At 40.7% G+C, this 20,580-nt stretch overlaps 1 protein-coding gene across 4 annotated transcripts in view; it reads right to left on the bottom strand.

Moving 5' to 3' along the window:
* Nucleotides 1-20,580, bottom strand: part of ninl (ninein-like) — a 157,668-nt gene that overhangs the window by 79,777 nt on the left and 57,311 nt on the right. For all 4 annotated transcript variants that reach the window (XM_072581295.1, XM_072581297.1, XM_072581296.1 and 1 more), the window contains exons 7-8: nucleotides 12,843-12,986; nucleotides 11,809-11,976 (exon numbers count right to left, since the gene is read on the bottom strand). In XM_072581295.1, coding sequence (XP_072437396.1) covers nucleotides 11,809-11,976; nucleotides 12,843-12,986 — 312 coding nt within the window. The remainder of the gene's footprint in view (nucleotides 1-11,808; nucleotides 11,977-12,842; nucleotides 12,987-20,580) is intronic.

The following is a 20,580-nucleotide window of genomic DNA, read 5'->3' as shown; positions in this document are numbered from 1 at the left end:
CACACTTCTAGAAATTCTCTGGCTGTCCTATGTTTAGGTTGGCCTATGATCATTGTGTTGTCCCAGGTGAATTTGTGGTCTTTGTCATCTGTGTGTATGGCTACTAGGGACAGCTGTTGTGGCATTTAGTGGCTAGTTAGTGCCCGTGGATGCAGATTGCTAGTTGTCTGCCTATTTGTTCTATATAGTGTTTTGTGCAGTCTCTGAATGGAATCAGGTAAATTACTTTAGTCTTGCACATGATGGGTGTAGGGTCTTTTGTCCTGGTGAGCTGGGTCTGTGCCTGGCTGTCGGTTTATGGGCTGTCATGAATCCAAGTGGGCGGAGTAGTCTGGCTGTCAGTTCCGAGACTTTTTTTCAATGTAAGGTACTGTGGCTAGTGAATTAGGTCATGTTGTTTGTCTATTAGGCATCTATGGATGAAGTTATGGAGATATCTGTTCTTGGCGAATACTCTGTGGGGGTGATCTTCTTCTTCCCTTCATAGATCAGGAGTACTGCAGTGTGTTGTAGACCTTTTGAACACAATCCTAATGCAGCTTCCCGTGTGTGTGTGTTTGGGTGGTTGCTGTTGTAGTTCAGGACCTGGTCGGTGTGCGTTGCTTTCCAGTACACTTTTGTGGTGCACTCACAATTCTGTATTCTTTGTAACATCACATCCAGGAATGGGAGTTGATTGTTGATGTTCTCCTCACTCTTAAATCTGATCCCAGTGAGTATGGTGTTGATAATCCAATGTGTGTTCCTGTGCCAACTGCCTAGCGCTACCTATGAACAACTCTGATTCCTATATGGATGCTGAAGGAATCAAATTCTACAAACGTGTGTCAGATTAGATGGAGACCACCAATCAACAACCCACAAGCCACAGAAACAAACAAGTCAGACAAAACCATGTCAGGATGGTCTCAACAGACTACACCAGTACAGACAAGAAATTGCGTGCCAAAAATTGTAAATTTCAAAAACAAATTAGGAATGGACTGTGGCAATTACCATAAGACAGAGCAGAACCACATACAGAAGGAAAACGGTGCTACCAGACAACAGGACATAGTAACCTCTCCAACTAACAGCTCACAGATATAGAAAAGGCGGTGCTAGCCAAGGGATTCAACCTCAATCACAGGGATGCAAAATCAACAGACTTACTAGCTGCACTAGAATGTATGCTCAGAACTAACAGATTAACTGAAGTGACATAGCAAGCTGTCAGACAAACCATTGTACCCTTACTAATGAAGACTAATGAACAACCTCAACAACAAAGAGAGAGAAGCTCAAAAAATACTCAAAAATGACAAGAACATAATCATAGTACCAGTGCACAAGGGCAGAATGACTGTTATCATGGACAAGACCAAATATATTCAGAAAGCAGAGAGACTACTTGCAGATACTGACACCTACCTACAGAGGGAGTGTGGCCCCACGCCACAGCTCACCAACAGAATAAACAACACTGTGGAACCTACAAAAAAAAACCGGACTAATAACCTGGATTACCCGACAAAGTATGAAACCAGAAAGTAATAACACCCCAAGATTTTACAGATTACCCCAAGTACACAAACTAGACATACCACTTAGACCCATTGTGGCAACCCCAGGCAACACCATCGCACAAACTGGCAGAAGAACGCCAACAAAAACTAAAACATCCTATTAGTGATCCAAGCAAACCATACAATCATCACAGGAATTCCTAGAAAACATCAAGAACATAAACATAGACAAGGACGAAGCAATGGTGTCATTCCATGTAACAGCACTACTAACCTCAATTGATAAAACCCTGGCCACAAAGACAACAGCCAAACTCCTGGACAAACAGAACAGACAACATGCCGGGGAACCTGTCAACAAGGACTGCATACTCTAACTACCAGACCTGTGCTTGACGACACACTTCACATTCAATAGCTACATATATGAACAGATAAGTGGAATATCTATGGGCTCACCCATCTCTGGGCTCACAGCAGAAGCAGTAATGCAAAGATTGGAACAAACAGCCCTACCACAAATCCAACCCAAGCTCTGGATCAGACACGTAGATAACACTTTTGCTATCAATAAGAGGACAGATATCAAGAACCCACACCGGATTATCACCACCATACTCACAGGGATCAGATTTATGACAGGAGGAAACCAACAATCAACTCCCATTCCTGAATGAGATGTTACAAAGAATACAGAATGGTCAATGCACAACAAAAGCGTACAGGAAAACTACACATTGACCAGGTCCTGAACCAGAACAGCAACCACCCAAACCAGCTGTCCTAAGTAGCCATACACACAGATGACAAAGACCACAAATTCACCTGGGAGAACACAACGATCATACGACAACCTAAACATAGGACAGCCACAGAATTTCTAGAAACAGGGCACTCAGCTACGGACTCCATCAACGAGCATATAAACCTAAGCCCAATATACCTGCCACTACAATGAACAACTGGAACCAGCAAACAGAAGCAGCAGAAAATGGAACCAAATAAATTTCAGAATAGACAGTACAGGAGCACTTCACAGGAAGCTCCAAGCACTGAAGATGTTGCTTACACAGGGGTTGAAACGTCTGCAAATCAACTTCCCAGCTCGACGAATATATCCACAACCGCGAGTACAGATTTAAGATTAACAGTAAAGTATTGGAGTGATAATGAGAATTTTACTTTTTTTAAATCTATAGTGGGTCAATGATCTGGACTGAACTTGCTGCGTTTAACAGCAACTTTCAAAATAAATTGGATACATGTTTGAAAAGAAAAGAAATTGCAGAGTTACGGAGAAAAGGGTGAGATGAGATTAGTTGGTTAGATGTTTTAAAGATTCAGCACAAGTATGATGGGCCAAATATATTTGACCAAGACAACACACTGGATTGGTTTATCAGAAGTATCCAATCGTTGCTCTCACTACAAACTGCTCAATTTCTATTTGGTCTCTTCAAATAAACACAAATGTATGACATTTAACAGAAAGTAGTACATTTTGGTTCAGTTGTCTTTTTATTTCAAAAATATACTTTATTTATAAAAATATCTTTATAAACATACATTGTCACGAAGCTGTTTGGTTCTATGCAGTAGCATATGAAGGAACAAACAAATAAACTCTGTCCCGACAAACAAACCAAAGGCGTGTCTTCCTTGTACAAGATTATATTTACATATAATTGAGGCACAGGGAGTGCTCTTTTTCACTTGCCCCTTGCATTATCAGCACAAAGCAGAATTACTCACCTAATAGATCATCATTAAGTCCTCTGACTCATGTAAAGCATTACCGATTATACCGCAATTACAAAAACCTATCCACATCCAAAATATCATGTTTATTTCTGACCCCAGGTCCTCAGAAAGGATATGGGGGCCCTTGAAGAGGTATATGTATCTTGTACAAAAGAACGATACACATGTTCAACACATTACTGAAATGAATTTAAATTGGCTACCTAAAGCATAGAGCCTCATGGTAGAAATCACAATTAACATAGAGCAGAAGAGGAAGGATACTTGCACCAAATTCCAATCCAGAAAGTAGGCAAAAGTGAGGACTGCAGATGCTGGAAATCAGAGTCTAGATTAGAGTGGTGCTGGAAAAGCTCAGCAAGTCAGGCAGCATCCGCAAAGCAGGAAAACCTGCTTTTTTAATGTAAAAAGCAAAGAACAAAATTGCATACATCATTTAATGTTTCATTTTCCCACATGACCAACTGTACGCAGACCTGTACTCATGTATTAGCAATTTCCTATTCCCATCAGTCTCTGCAGATGGATTAAACAGACTGTCCTTTAATAATGTTCCCTTTAAGCTCTGTGGCAACACAGCCACTCCAAAGTTCCACCAAATGATGTGCTGATACACTGACTTCTGTTTTCGGACTGAGAAAAAATTCAAGGGAATTTTGTCCTAGAGTCCTGCTGGTGTCTTAAATGGGACATGTACAGATTATCATCACTGGCTAATCATCTGGGTGATGTTTTTTTTTCCTGGGGAGTATCATTCCTGTGTGATTTGCTATCACTGTTGGGCCCATTGTTGTTCCATTTTTGTTGATGGGTTGCTGTGCTGCTCTGCATTCTGAGCAAGTGTTGCATTCACTCTTCCTGATCAGCTGCCTGTACAGGAGGCACAGTCTTTGCAGTTGGGTGAAGGTGACGACAGTTATAACGGTATACAAGGTCATGCGCTTTCACCGAGTCGACTTGAAAACTGCTCCATACTAGTCCCAAATTGCCAATTAGGCTGGCTTTTGTTGAGGTTGTTAGGTATTTGTATCCTGACTGGCTCACACTTGTCAAAGTGAAATTTGGCTTTCTACCGATTCATCTTGATTTTGCTCACTCATGTCTTGATATTACCTCTGGCTTCAGTTGCTTTTTTGCTATTGATAGTGTAGTTTAGGCACACAATGACATTGGTCTTTGCACTGGATTACTTTCCATTCCTTCAGTAGGTGACATTCTCCATTCAAGGATTGCCTTGTTTGTGTGAGACTTGCTCAATTTCTCTACGGGTTGTCTCACTGTTACCATGCTAATAATCCATAGGAGTTGTCACTTTCTGGATTACTAGATCAGAGTGGTGCTGGAAAAGCACAGCAGGTCAGGCAGCACCCGAGGAGCAGGAAAACCACCATTTCAGGCAAAAGCCCTTCATCAGGAAACGTCGGTTTTCCTGCTTCGCAGATGCTGCCTGATTTGCTGAGCTTTTCCAGCACCACTCTAATCTAGACTCTGATTTCCAGCATCTGCAGTCCTCACTTTTACCTACTTTCTGAATTACTCCTGTCTATTCCAGTTTTCTTGCCTTTCAATCTGGTCTCAAGGACAGCTGCAACATTCCTCAGCAAATGCTGATCTTGTCTTGTGTTCACATCTATTTCAAGCTTACATTCTCCTAAAAGACATCATAACCCTCTAAACACGTCATCTTATTACTCTACGATCTGTTCCACGATCAGTGGTTTAGTGCGCTTCAACACTCTACACTCTTTTAGCATGTTGAGTATTATCAGTTCAAGCTTTAGACTTATCCTGGCTGAGAAGAGTGACATTTTACTTTCCCTCTGTGACCTGGAACTCCAGATCATCGTTCATGTTAATCATTCCCACAGAGTAATCCATCGTCTTGGTGGTGTCATCCAGCCTAAAACAATCCTGTCTTAATTAGATCATCCTTTCATTTCACAAATTCATAGATTTCTGTAAGTTGAGTTGATATTGTTACATATTGATCAATGAATTCTTTTTCACTTTGGTCCCTAATATTGAAATGCACTGTCCGTACATAATTTTTAATTGGGGCTCAAAGCTCAACTTCAAAACTTCTAAATTTTCTGATTTTTTTTTCTTTTCTTCAGCGAGCCGTAAGATACTTTGAAACAGTCTCTACCCAGGAATGATAAGAATACAATAACTCATAATTGTTCTGCCTTGATCAACAAATGTGTTGCTATATCATGAATCCATTTTTGTATAAATCCCCCATCATTGGAACAGAAACTGATGAGGGAAAAGCTGCAGCCATTTTCTCATGACCAATGATTAATTGTGGTTAGCTTCCTTGTTCTTGACTTTTTATTTATTTTAGTGGCAGTGCACAGTTGTGCACATAGCTGGATCTCTCTATTGGTAGCTATGCAACACTCACCTCAGTGTCAGTCCTGATACCATGCTTTCTGTGTGCAACACAAGACGGTGTTCAATATGAAGTGTATCGAAGTGAACGCATGTCTGTTATGGCTGGAGTTCTTCATGGTAGAGGTCACATGACTATGGCAGACTGGGAAGGATATTTGTACATGACTGCATTCCAGTCCAGACAGTGTGTTCAGGTCATGCAGGGAAATACAGAGGTTAAAATAATTTATTGTGAGGACAAGTTGTCAAGATTTGTATTCCCAGGAATATAGAAATTTCAGGGGTGGCTTAAGGAAGGTGTTTAGGATGATAGGAAGATGTGTCAGGGTTGATAACGGGAAATATATTTCTTCTGGACACTCGGAACAAGGAGAAGGCAAAATCAGATGTAATGGTGTTACAGTTAAATAGAGAAGGCAAAATCAGATGTAATAGTGTTACAGTTAAATAAAGGTAATTATGAGGGCATGAGAGAGGAACTGATGAAAATAGACTGGAAGCAGAGCCTAGCGTAGAAGACAGTAGAGCAAAAATGGCAGGAGTTTGTGGGTATAATTGAGGACACTGTACAGAGGTTCATCCCCAAGAAAAGAAAGATTATCCGGGGAGGGATTAGACAGCCATGGCTGACAAAGGAAGTCAGGAAATGTGTTAAAGAAAAAGAGAGATCCTAGAAAGTGGCCAAGAGCACTGGGAAATCAGAAGATTGGGAAGGCTACAAAAACAAACAGAGGATAACAAAGAGAGAAATAAGGAAGGAGAGGATCAAATATGAAGGTAGGCTAGCCAGTAATATTAGAAATGATAGTAAAAGTTTCTTTCAATACATAAGAAACAAATGACAGGCAAAAGTAGACATTGGGCCACTTCAAACTGATGCTGGAAGCCTAGTGATGGGAGATAAGGAAATAGCAGGAGAACTTAATAAGTACTTTGCATCACAGTGGAAGGCATGAGTAATATCCCAACAATTAAAGGGAGTCAGGGGGCTGAGTTGAGTATGGTTGCCATTACAAAAGAGATAGTGCTACAAAAGATAAGAGGTCTTAAAATTGATAAATCTTCTGGCCCCGATGGGCTACATCCTAGAGTTCTGAGGGAGGTGGCTGAGGAAATAGCGGAGGCGTTGGTTGAGATCTTTCAAAAGTCACTGGAGTCAGGGAAAGTCCCAGATGATTGGAAGATCACTGTTGTAACCCCCTTGTTCAAGAAAGGATCAAGACAAAAGATGGAAAAGTATAGGCCAATTAGCCTAACCTCGGTTGTTGGTAAAATTCTAGAATCCATCATTAAGGATGAGGTCTCTAAATTCTTGGAAGAGCAGGGTCAGATTAAAAAAGACAACATGGATTTAGTAAGGGGAGGTCGTGCCTGACAAACCTGTTGGAGTTCTTTGAAGAAGTGACAAGTAGGTTAGACCAGGGAAACCCAGTGGATGTGGTCTATCTAGACTTCCAAAAGGCCTTTGATAAGGTGTCACACGGGAGGCTGCTGAGTAAGGTGAGGGCCCATGGTGTTCGAGGTGAGCTACTGATATGGATGGAGGATTGGCTGTCTGACAGAAGGCAGAGAGTTGGGATAAATGTTCTTTTTCGGAATGGCAGCCGGTGACAAGCGATGTCGCGCAGTGTTCAGTGTTGGGGCTGCAGCTGTTCACGTTATATATTAATGATCTGGATGAAGGGACTGGGGGCATTCTAGCGAAGTTTGCCAATGATACGAAGTTAGGTGGACAGGCAGGTAGTACTGAGGAAGTGGGGATGCTGCAGAAGGATCTAGACAGTTTGGAAGAGTGGTCCAGGAAATGGCTGATGGAATTCAATGTGAGCAAATGCGAGGTCTTGCACTTTGGAAAAAAGAATACAAGCATGGACTACTTTCTAAACAGTGAGAAAAGTCATAAAGGCAAAGTACAAAGGGATCTGGGAGTGCTAGTTGAGGATTCTCTAAAGGGAAACATGCAGGTTGAGTCCGTGATTAAGAAAGTGAATGCAATGTTGTCATTTATCTCAAGAGGGTTGGAATATAAAAGCACCGTTGTGCTACTGAGACTTTATAAAGCTCTGGTTAGGCCGCATTTGGAGTACTGTGTCCAGTTTTGGTCCCCACACCTCAGGAAGGACATACTGGCACTGGAGCGTGTCCAGCGGAGATTCACATGGATGATCCCTGGCATGGTAGGTCTAACATACGAGGAACGGCTGAGGATCCTGGGATTGTATTCATTGGAGTTTAGAAGATTAAGGGGAGATCTAATAGAAACTTACAAGATAATACATGGCTTGGAAAGGGTGGACCCTAGGAAATTGTTTCTGTTAGGCGAGGAGACTAGGACCCGTAGACACAGCCTTAGAATTAGAGGGGGTAAATTCAGAACAGAAATGTGGAGACATTTCTTCAGCCAGAGAGTGGTGGGCTTGTGGAATTCATTGCCACAGAGTGCAGTGGAGGCCGGGACGCTAAATGTCTTCAAGGCCGAGATTGATAAATTCTTGATGTCACAAGGAATTAAGGGCTACAGGGAGAATGCGGGTAAGTGGAGTTGAAATGCCCATCAGCCATGATTGAATGGCGGAGTGGACTCTATGGGCCGAATGGCCTTACTTCCACTCCTATGTCTTCTGGTCTTAAGGCCATTAAAAGGTTTATCTCAAAAAATACTTCTTTGCACAACTGGCATTGGAAATCTAGAACATATTCCCTCTGAAAGTTGATTAATGCTAGCTTAAATGACAATTTGAAAACTGAAGATCTGATAGATTTTTTTTTAAAACACAAACACAATCAAATCTTCTGTTCTTTGTTTTATTAAACTGATACATTATGCTTGGGCATGGACATGCAGTGCTACAGAACCAAGGTTGTAAATGGATTTAAACATGGTTAATAAATTTAATAGCATAAATAGATTTACAGATTATTCATGATTTAACTGAATGCCAAAATATAGTCAGGAGGGGTCAATGTCTATTTTTGTTTCTATATTCTGATATCAATATTATGCCACAATGAGTTAGCCTAAGAATGGCAAGTGAAGTGGTTAGACATTTTTTTTTCCTCTTTCCAGAAGATCTTAAAACAAAGAATGCACAGGGTTACATGGAAAAGGCAGAATAATTTAATTAAGTGGATTAATCATTTGGAGAGCTAGTGCAGACACAATGGATACTATTGCTGCCTCACAGTGACAGGGATCCGGGTTCGAATCAAGCCTTAGGTGACTGTCTGTGTGGAGTTAGCACATTCACCCTGTCTCCCCCTGGGTTTCCATCAGGTGCTCCAGTTTCCTCCCATAGTCCAAAGATGTGCAGCTTTGGTGGATTGGCCATGCCAAATTGCCCATAGTTTCTACAGATGTGCCGGCTAGGTGGGTTAGCCATGGGAAATACAGGATTACTGGGATAAGGTAGAGGGCTGGATTTGATTGGGATGCTCTCCAGAGAGTCAGTGCAGACTTAGTGGGCCAAATGACCTCTTTCGGCACTGTAGGGATTCTATGATTCTAAGAATCTAAGATTCTGTAGCAATTCAGTGTTTCTGTGATCTGCCATAAAGCATATTGCATGAAACCGACACAGCTTAATGTGGAAATAAAAAAAGAAAATGCTGGAAGAACTCAGCAGGTCTGGCAGCATTTGTGGAGACAAACAGTTAACATTCAATGGGGTTGGTCACAACTTGAAAAGGATAGAGATCCAGTAGATTTTAATCAAGCGTTAGGGATAGTGTTGGCAGTGGGGGAAAATGGAAAGAACAGGGAAGGGTGTCACTGGACTCAAAAGATTAACTCTGCATTCTCTCTACAGATACTGCCAGATCTGCTAAGTTTCTCCGGTAATTTCTGTTTCTTGTAACAAATGGAAAGGCTGAAAATAGGAGAGATTACGTGGCAAAACAGTTTGATGGTACAAAAGACAAAGGAAACAGTGAAGTATAGAAAGAGAGAGACAAAGAGAGAGAGAAACAAACAAACAAAGTCAGGTTGAAGTGCAAATGCTTCAATATGAACACTGAACACAATGAAAAAGTGTCAAAAAAAGAAAAAAAAAACAAGCCATGAAATCTGTAAAACTCTATCACAGAGTGTGGGTCAAATCAGTATATTAAAGGCTGAGATAGACAGACTTTTAATCAGTAAGTGAATTGAGAGTATTAAAATAAACACCAAGAACTGTGGATACTAGAAATCTAAATGCTAGAAAAACTCAGCAGGTCTGGCAGCATATGTAGAGAGAAAACAGTTAATATTTCGAGTCCAGTGTCCCTTGATCAGAACTCAGATTGAGGAAAATTGATGATTATGGGAAAAGACAAGAAAGTATAGTTAAGGATTATCAGAGTAGGTATTAAAGGCCAGAGCAGATGCTAGATAGCCTACTTTTGCTCTTACATCTTATGGTCTTATTCCGGTCATCATTTGCAATTTACCGACTGCAACTTATTGCATGAATAAACAGCACATAACTAAAATGACTGAACACAATGAAACTGCAAGAAGCTGCAACAGATTGCAATGAAAATTAAGAGCAACAAAAGTGGCGTTGGCGACACTTGGTTTCAGCACCTCTTGAACACAGTCTTTCTAGCTGTTCTAACATCCTTCCTGATTGCTGAAAATATCACTTTACAAGCAGTGATAAAAACAATATTTCTGCAAGTTAACTCTGTTCTGCTCCCTCCTTCAAGCTCTCAATCCACATGTGTGCCCAAATGCAAAAACACCACATCTCATGACACCACATTAGGGCAGGAAGTCAAAGCTACTGTCAGTCATCGATGTGTGTCAGGAACGTTGGCATCCTTCTGCCCTTTGGTACATGCAAACTTACACTCAGCCCTCTGCTCGCTGCCTAGCTTCCTAACCCACATTGCCTCCTACCCACTCAAGAACCTGCTCCCTCACTTGCAAAGAGTAAAGGTGTGGGACAGTGAGCAGGAGGCAATGAGGGGTCAGGAGAGGAACAGACAAATTGTGGGAGTGCAGCTGTATGAATTATAGCAATCCCAAGATATAAATTGAATTGATTAAACTATTTGAAAATAAATCATCTTATTTCTCCTATTCCTTGATGCAATTGTTCAAAAGTAGCTTTAAATAAACCTCTTGATCTATGTAAGAGAATGTATTCCTCTCACATTCTATCGGACCTTTATCTAAAAATAATCAGCATTGCCTCAAAATTTCAACACCAACTGAAATAAAACTAACGTGCTGACCGCTTTACCAAAGCGGAGCTATACCAAATGTCAGTACTAGCTTTCAAAAGGGAACTTCTTGTTGTTGAAAAGGAAAGATTTTCAGTGCGCAAGGGGAAGTGTCGAACCAGTTGGTTAGATCTTTCTATGCTGCAGTATTCTATGTTATCATAGTTCTATTCTGTCCCAAATTAGATCAGCTAACATGAGAAAGACCACCAAAATCCTGGTTTACATGGACAGGCTAATTTAAAAGATCCATGGACACACATTTTGCATTGGATGCCCAACAACCTTTTAAGTTTCTTTACTAAGTTAGCTCCATTTTCCTATGATAAACAAGTACAGCTATTGATTTCTGAATAATTTGGTTCTGTCCTTCCCCTTTTTAGTAGGAAGTGAGAAATAATTACCCAATTATTAAAAAGACAATTCAAAAACAGTTCAGAAACTCTGGATAGATGAAATATGAAAAAAGGCACAGGAAGTACTTACTATCCACAAAGCGAGCTTAGCTCAGAAATAATACAATTGAAAATATTTAAAATATATAAATTTAATAACTAACAGAAGTATCATTTCCTTTCTTTAGAAAGAAAAGGGAAATGACTTCCTTAAATGAAATTTTAAACACTTGTATCATATGGCACCTTTCACCGTTTCTAAGTCCTGTCATTGTGTTAGCATTGGAAATAGAGAAGCCAATTTGCATACATTGCAATCCCAGAAATAACCAGAAACTTTATTGTACTCAGATAATGTCCAGATACTGTGGATTAGTGATGTCAGTCAAATAATAATTATTGGTCAGAATACCAGGGAGATCGCCCTGTTCTTTAGAACAGTGCCATGGAATCTTTTCGGTCCGCTTGAGAAGGCAAACCGGACCTTGATTTAACTCAGGCAGAACATGATGCATTCACTAATGCTCTCAAAATATGCTCAGTCTCACCTTTAAAATCTCCTGACTGTTTTTAATTCCATCTTCTTGCCACATGCTGATTATTTGTCCCGGTGCTGCGTAACCAGTACCATCATCAAGACCAGAAAACAGTTGCAAACCAACAGTGTTTGATATCAAGGATGGAGTTGCTGTTCTACATCTGTTCGCCTTAGAGTTCTGAAAGAGAAAATAATTGATTCTTCATGCAAGCAAACATAGTTACCAAAATTGACTACCTGGGAATTATATTTGTCACTCCTTACTTCTGGAATTCTTCTTGAAGAAACTGCTAGAAACAAGTTCAATTTGTCACTGTTCCACTGTTCATTTGGTCGATTTCTCTTCTTTCCGAATCATCAGATATAGCACCAATTCAGAATTTGCCTGCCTCATCAGAGTCTGAGGCCCTCTGTTCTTGTTCCACTTGAGGGATTGTTTCAATGCTGCCCGATTCCCTTTTATTGACACTGTTCATGCCTTTGGAAACTTCAGAAGTACCTCCTTTATAGCTCAATGTCCTTATAATACTGGGAAACCAGGAGGCCTCCAGAAGAATGAGAGAACTTAGCATTTTAGATGAGTGTGTGTATGAATGCAAGGGTTTCAGCTTGATGATGGATAGGACAAGGGTAAGGGACCAGAAGAGAGAAGTAGGGGAGAGTGTGAGCAACGCAAAGGTGATGGCATGGCAGCCGTGAAGAGATGGAGTGCTAAGTATTCAGGCTAAGTGATGGGGTGCCAAACAGTTAGGGAAAGTTTGCAAGAAGGGAAGATAGAGCATTGAGTCAATGGTAGTACAGGATGTGGGCAAATGTAGTTGCAGTAAGGGGGAAAATGAGCTATTCTGAACAAAATAGCAGGGAAATAATACAAGAAGCAACAGGAAAAGAATGAAGTGGAAAGAATGAAGCTCCTAGATTGGCATCTACATGTTGGAGGAACAATTGATGAACCATGTGAAAAGAAAAAAAATGATGAGGACCCAAGCTTGACATTATATATTAAGTACAAGTTTACAAAAGATTAACTTAATGTGGCCTTACCTGATGGAGACGGTGTCTCTGCTTGCAGGGTGTGGAAGGGACTGAAACAGCAGATCCATGCCGAAATAAGCCAAGAAGAAACTCATTGCGGCTCACTTTTCCATCACCGTCTTTATCCAACTTTCTGAATAGATCATCAACTTCCTGTGGAAAAAGGTTCATGGCACCTTAAACACACAGAGCCAAGACTTCACACCAATAAATGATGGGGCGGCAAGGAGTTAGGCCAGGCTAGAATCAGGTAAATTAGAAAGAATACTCTGCGTTTACTTAGTATGTTTTATGATGTCAGGACGTTTTGAAGAGTTTCACAGCCAAAGAAGTATGTCTGAAGTACAGTCATCAATTTGCACTCAGTAAGCTCCCACAAACAACGTTATAAGTAAATTATTTCAGGTCTTGGTCGAGGAAAAATAAAGATGGGACATGATAGAAAATTTGTTCTATTCATTCGTAACATTGCTGGTTGGCCAGCACTTATTGCCTGGGCCTAGTTGTCCATAATTCTCACTTTTCTTCAAAGTAGTGCTATGCCCACCGAAGAGGGTAAAGGAAAGCCTTGGCCAACAATTACAAAGGGAGAGGAGGATTTCTAAAGAATCAGATCATCTTGCGAAGATTGTGCCATCTCGGGCGAAATGGAGAATAGAAGTAGTGGTGAGGAGGAGGGGGATGTACGAGAGGGGCTGGGAATAGGAAGATGTGGGCAGCCAAGAAACAAGATGGTGCCAATCGGATGTAGAAGGTTCAAGGAGAAAGATGGAACAGGCCATTAAAAGATGGAGGAATTTATGCTCAAAGGAATGGATTGAAATTGCAAACCAATGGGACAAAAACGAAGTTGGACCAACAGTATGTGCAATAAACATGCAGGGATTAAATTGGGACTCCAGTGCAACAATAACAGAAGGAATTGAAGTACCATGTTTTGGATGGTGTCTGTATGTCACAGTAATATCTGCTCTCTCAGATCATTGTTACAAGCACCATACCACCAATCAAATTTTTAAAGTCACACAAACCAGATTATAGTCCAACAGGTTTATTTGGAAGCACTAGCTTTCAGAGCGCTGCTCTCGATGAAAGAGCAGAGCTCCGAAAGCTAGTGCTTCGAAATAACCCTGTTGGACTATAACCTAGTGTTGTGAGATTTTTAATTTTGCCCACCCCAGTCCAACACTGGCTCCTCCACAACTTACCAATCAAGTGAACAGCTGGGAGTTATCCCAGTCAAACTTTATTCCTCAATCATAATTGCCAAAAAAAAACAAGACTTCTAATCTCATCACATTGTTTTTGAAAGAGCAAGTTAGCTAACATACTTCCTATTACAGCAGTGACAGAAACAAAAACAGAAATTACAGAGAAGCTCAGCAAATCCAGTAGCATCTGTGCAGAGAAAATGGAATTAACATTTTGGATCGATTGATCATTCTTCAGACCCTTCACGGAGGCTATAACAGCTACAGAGAAGGTGCAGAGAAAGATTAACTCTGCTTTCTCTCCACCAATGCTACCAGACCCGAGTTTCTCCAGTAATTTCTATTTTTGTTTCAGAGTTCCAGCATCTGCAGTTCTTTATTTTTGGACAATGATTCAAATGTACTTCTTTGGCTGTAAAAGTGCTTTGGGAGGTCCTCCAGTTGTGACAGGTGCTTTATGAATGCAAGCATTCAGAAGAATCATTTACTGAAGTTTGAATGATTTGAAAAATATGATGTTCCAAAAATCCGGTTCAAATTTGACTGCAGAAAGATGAAAACATCTGATTGAGACCAGCAACCCTGATATAAATGCAATGCAAATAAGCTTGAAGATAATTACATTTAATGGGCAGCTGTGTTTGCAAGGTCAGAGATGACAGTCAAGCAAAATGAACTATTCATTTTTAACTAAAGTAATTAGGTTGCAGAATTAAAAGCTATGTTATGTGCAAAATTATTTCTTGTATTTCTGTTGGAACCATGCTACAGCTTGTCACATTGCCACAGTGAATGCAATTTAGGATGGAATTTTGGTCGGACAGCTTTTTTTGTTTAGCCTCTGATTCAATTTGATTTATTATCACATGTACAGAGATACAGTGAAAAGTATTGTATTACGTGCAATCCAGGCAAATCAAACCTTACATAAGTACATCAGGGTAACAGAACAGAATGTAGAATATAGTGTTACAGCTACAGAGAAAGTACAGAGAAAGATTAACTCTAATATATGAAAAGTCCATTCATAAGTCTGATAACAGCAGAGAAGAAGCTGTTCTTAAATCTATTGGTGTGTTTTCATACTTTTATATCCCTTCTCTGCAGAGAGAAACAAGCATTTTATTTTGAGAAGGACAGAGGCTGTTACAGACAAGAACTTGTGTAGACTTCACCACAGAGTCAGAACAGCCAAGGAAATTAATCTGACATAGGCCTGCGTCTAAGCAGATAAAACAATAACTTCATTGTTCACTACATAGAATACTTGAGCTCAAGTTGAAACTCATGAGGGGGACAAAAAGCTAGAGAAGTTATCAAGCTTGAAGCTAAGGGAAGAAATCTACAATGGCATCACAGAGCCTTGCGGTAAAACTAACAAACAAAGTCAGCTTGAATCGAAAACAAAAAGTGCTGGAAATCACAACAGGTCAGACAGCATCGATGGAGAGCTAACATTTGAAGTCTAGATGACTCTTCATCAGAGGTGACATGAAGTGCGGAGGGGGCACCACCAATGGTGAGGGATTGGAGTGCTCGAGGAAGAGGGGCTGCTGATGGTTTTTATTAAGCGCTATACAGATGCTGTGCAAAACAAAAAGCAGACTAGGTATGCCCCAAAAAAAAGGACAAGATACTGAAGTATCTACAGAGATTTTTAAAGATTAGATTAGATTAGATTACTTACAGTGTGGAAACAGGCCCTTCGGCCCAACAAGTTCACACCGAGATGCCGAAGAGCAACCCACCCAGACCCATTCCCCTACACCTAACACTACGGGAAATTTAGCATGGCCAATTCACCTAACCTGCACATTTTTGGACTGTGGAAGGAAACCGGAGCACCCGGAGGAAACCCACGCAGACACTGGGAGAATGTGCAAACTCCACAGTCAGTCACCAGAGGCAGGAATTGAGGTAGCAATGCTAACCACTGTGCCACCGTGCCGCCCACGGAAGGTTGCTTAGCTAAAAGCTAGTGGAAGAATCGCCACAGAATCTACCCTTAAATGCACAGTTAGGAGTACAAATCAAAATAAATTCCAGAGGATGGCGCCATACTTTGTGAGCTGGTCCTGAAAATGGTGAATGAATCTTCACTTTCCTTGTTACATTCAGGATGAAGAGGTGGACAGTTAAAAGAGAAACTAAGTTTATAGCACAAGCATTTTCAAGTCAGTGCCCAGTTAGTGATGCCCACTGTGATTACTTTTCTCTATTTGCGCTGTCTAATAATCTTTGTATGTTTGTTTATATTGTATTTGCAGCAAACTAGTTATGCATTAATCAAAGAAAGAAACTTGGTTGTAGCTGTGTCTAATACTAAATCAGAAACATAACTTACCATGTCACCAATCTTTATTAAATTTAAAATAGAGGAATGAGACTAAAAAGTAATCAGTGCAGTCTTCCAATCTTGATCATAACATATATTAAGGGGCTTACATCCACCATTGAACCCATAGTCGTATAATTAGAAGTGGGGTCCATAATTAAAAGAAATAAGAAAAATACTTTCTTGTACTTCAGAGGAAAGATTATACTGACCTAAGTGTCATGTTTTGCAATAGGTAGGTCTTGTGGCAGAGTGGGATAAATGATAATACTTATAGGTATTTTTCACTGACAAACTAAAATATGTGTTTGAGCTGTTGAAAGTAAACTTAAATCAAAAGCTAAGAAACAAGAAATTCTAAAACTAGTGGCCACCAATCTAGGTCACTGAACCTAGAAGATTGAGGGAAGTGTAGAACTGGATGTTGGCAAGGTAGCATTCACAAAACTGAGTTAGAACACAGAAGACTAGGGCTAGAATTTCAAAGGCTGAGGAGGAATGAGAAAGAGCATTACACAAAGAGAAAGAGAAAGCAGAGAGACAGGAGAGAGAAATGATGCAGGAAATGGGATTTTAATTAAGTATGAATTAAAGAGAAACTTGAGTTACATAGATTAACATAATCCATTCCAATTAATAGAAACAATAATATAGAAAATGAAAATGATGTTAGAAAACCAGTATGCCTTTATTGTCACAGGACACAACATGTAAAAGCAAATTGTTGGATACAGAACGATAAACTGGTGACAGTCACGGGAATGCAAAAAGAATATTTAGAAAAAAAACAGAATACTGGTAAGGAAAACAGGGTTTAAATCATTGGCAATAGTACAAGTCAAGTAAGTTCACGGACAACCTAACAGAATAGGAATGCACTTCAGGATAGTCAAGTGGCTTCTTCCTTGAAGACAATGAAATGATTTTGATTATTGAGATTCTTTTCTCTAAGGGAGAAGTGCTCCCTTACTCTTCCATAAAACCTGTAAACAAAGTAACTCTTTGAGACACTGTGGCAGTTTGATCATTGACAATGGCTGATGATATGATTTGTATTTCAGATGGCTTGATGAAAGAAAACATATTTCATATGATAAGTACTCATGGCATTTGTGAACCTGTTTCCTGAAACAAAAACTGAAATTGTTGGAGAGATTCAGAGGTCTGGCAGCAACTGGGGGACAAAAGCAAATTTAACGCTTCGAGTTTGGTTCTGATGAAACATCACCAGATTTGAAACACTAATGTTATTTTCTTCATCTTACAGATATTGTCAGACCTGCTGAATCTCTCCAGCAATTTGTTTTTATTTCAGATCTCCAGAATCCACGGTTCGTTGTTTCACTTAAGTCACAAAGAGATTTGCGAACAGAGTTGTAACTACTGGAATTGTTACTGGTTTACCAATTGAAAGAGTAGATTATATATTGGGTAATCATTTGGCCAGCATAGATGGGAACATGGTGATGATTGTGTTGTACAGGTCTTGTCAAACTCCCCACAGCTACAATAGCCAATTATGAGAAGCTTATTCCTGATAATGAGAAATTAAAGGAAAAACTGAAATTTAGAATATCAAAATTCTTACATCCAAAGCAAATTTACTAAAGAAAAAATGCACACAGGCAAGGACACTTCAGTACAAGTCACAGGTAGTAAAACACTTGAATGAGGACTTAAAATGTTTCAATGACAAACTTGTCGCAGCAAATTCAATATAGATATGTCTTCAGTTTAAACTTGACAAACTTAAAATATCACAAGTCTCTATGAAAAATACTTGGAGAAGGAATCACAGATGAACCAAAACAGCTGGTTGATTGATTGATTACAGAACTAAAAATGAAGATTGATGAATTACTGCAATGCTATTAATGAAAAGCAGTAATGAAAGTTTTGAACTGTAATGCAATTTGAAGAACAAGAGAGCTAAGCAGGAATACAAACCATGTTTATTTCAATATGAGAAGCATCCCAAAACATTCTTGAAACAGACAAAAGGGATTTTGATCGAAACAAAGATGAACTGTGAGCACACAAAGAAGCCATTTTAATGTTATTTACTAAAACTGAAAATTTACCATATTTCAGTTCAGAAAATGAAATTAGGGATGGGGCTACACTTACAGCTAACCAAAGTGTGACAATTGGCTGTTGACATAACTGCAACAGTCCTTTCAGAGTTAAAAGAATGCAAAAAAAATGCAAACATTGACTTAGGTTAATGTTTTGATGTTTAAAAGCTGTTAATCCTGTTTGTCAAATGTACTTACTTTGATTTGGAGTTATGCTTTCATAGTTTTGTAAATATAACTAATGCAAGAATTTAAACGAAAGAAATATCAGTGTAGATTAGATTAGATTCCCTACAGTGTAGAAACAGGCCCTTCGGCCCAACAAGTCCACACCGATCCTCTGAAGAACAACCCACCCAGACCCATTCCCCTGCATTTACCCCTTCACCTAACACTACGGGCAATTTAGCATGGCCAATTCACCTAACCTGCACATTGTTAGACGGTGGGAGGAAACCAGAGCACCATGCAGACACGGGGAGAATGTGCAAACTCCACACAGTCAGTTGCCTGAGGCGGGAATTGAACCCGGGTCTCTGTCACTGTGATGCAGCACTGCTAACCACCGTGCTACCGTGCTGCCCTAATGTAGTTGTAATAAGATGCTGGTTAGAGGTTTATGATAAGATCTTACTGCCTTTTCAAAGCTATGGTAAAACATTCTTCCTTGTTCCAAAGGGGAAGATGCAATTTCCTTTTAGTGCAGATTAAGTGATGAGAATGTGAGAATGGTCAAACAATGATGGGTGTAACTGCCAGATTGGAAAGAATAGAGTGTCCCACTGGAGTAGGGAGAGAGGACATGGTGACAGAGAATGCAACAAGCCAAAAGAAAGAGAAAGAATGATTGTGGGACTGAAACGATTTTGTTAAGGTGAAACTTTGATTCAGAAGCTGCTGGTGCCAAGAATTTTGCTAATTAGGCATTTCCCCTTATCTGAAAATGTGTTGCTGGAAAAGCACAGCAGGTCAGGCAGCATCCAAGGAGCAGGAGAATCGACGTTTCGGGCATGAGCCCTTCTTCAGGAATGAGGAAAGTATGCCAAGCAGGCAAAGATAAAAGGTAGGGAGGAGGGGCATTGGAAATGAGATAGGTGGAAGGAGGTTAAGGTGAGGGTGATAGGCAGGAGTGGAGTGGAGGCAGAGAGGTCAGGAAGAAGATTGCAGGTTAGGAAGGTGGTGCTGAGTTCAAGGGTTGGGACTGAGACAAGGTGGGGGGAGGGGAAATGAGGAAACTGGAGAAATCTGAGTTCATCCCTTGTGGTTGGAGGGTTCCTAGGCAGAAGATTGTAGGTAAGTGATTGTATTCGAGTGGAGAAGGAACCCGAGACACTACATGTGTAGTGTCTCCCACCCTCCCTCCTACTCTAACCTAAAAAAAGGTAAGATACTTAGTGTTCTTGTTTTGGAGACTAAGTGTAGAGTTATGGCAGCGCAGGCAGTGGAATGTTCCTCCTGCAGGATGTTTGAGGTAGGGGTGACCACCGATGCTCCTGCTGACTTCATCTGCAGGAAGTGCAGCCAGCTCCAGCTCCTCACAGACCGCGTTAGGGAACTGGAGCTGGAGTTGGATGAACTGAGAATTATTCGAGAGGTTGAAAGGGTGATAGATAGAAGCTACAGGGACATAGTTACGCCAGAGAACAGAGGTAGCTGGGTAACAGTTAGAGGTGGGAAGGGGAGGAAGCAGGCAGTGCAGGGATCCCCTGTGGTCATTCCCCTCAACAATAAGTATACTGCTTTGGATACTGTTGGGGGGGGACGGCCTAGCAGGGGTAAGCTGCAGTGACCAGGTCTCTGGCACGAGGTCTGGCTCTGAGGCTCAGAAGGGAAAGGGGGAAGGGGAGGAGAGCGCTAGTTATAGGAGACTCTATAGTTATAGGGACAGACAGGCGGTTCTGTGGACATGGATGAGACTCTCGGTTGGTTTGTTGCCTCCCGGGTGCCAGGGTCCAAGACGTCTTGGACCGTGTCTTCAGAACCTTTAAGGGGGAGGGTGTGCAGCCAGAAGTCGTGGTGCACATTGGCACCAATGACATAGGTAGGAAGAGGGTGGGGAGGTCATTCAGGAGCTCAGGAGGCAAGGAATAGGGAGAGAGTGCAGTTGAACACGTGGCTGCAAGGAT

This window comes from Chiloscyllium punctatum, chromosome 11, assembly GCF_047496795.1.
Source record: "Chiloscyllium punctatum isolate Juve2018m chromosome 11, sChiPun1.3, whole genome shotgun sequence".
Lineage (NCBI taxonomy): Eukaryota > Metazoa > Chordata > Chondrichthyes > Orectolobiformes > Hemiscylliidae > Chiloscyllium > Chiloscyllium punctatum.
This window is presented reverse-complemented; position numbering and strand designations above follow the sequence as displayed.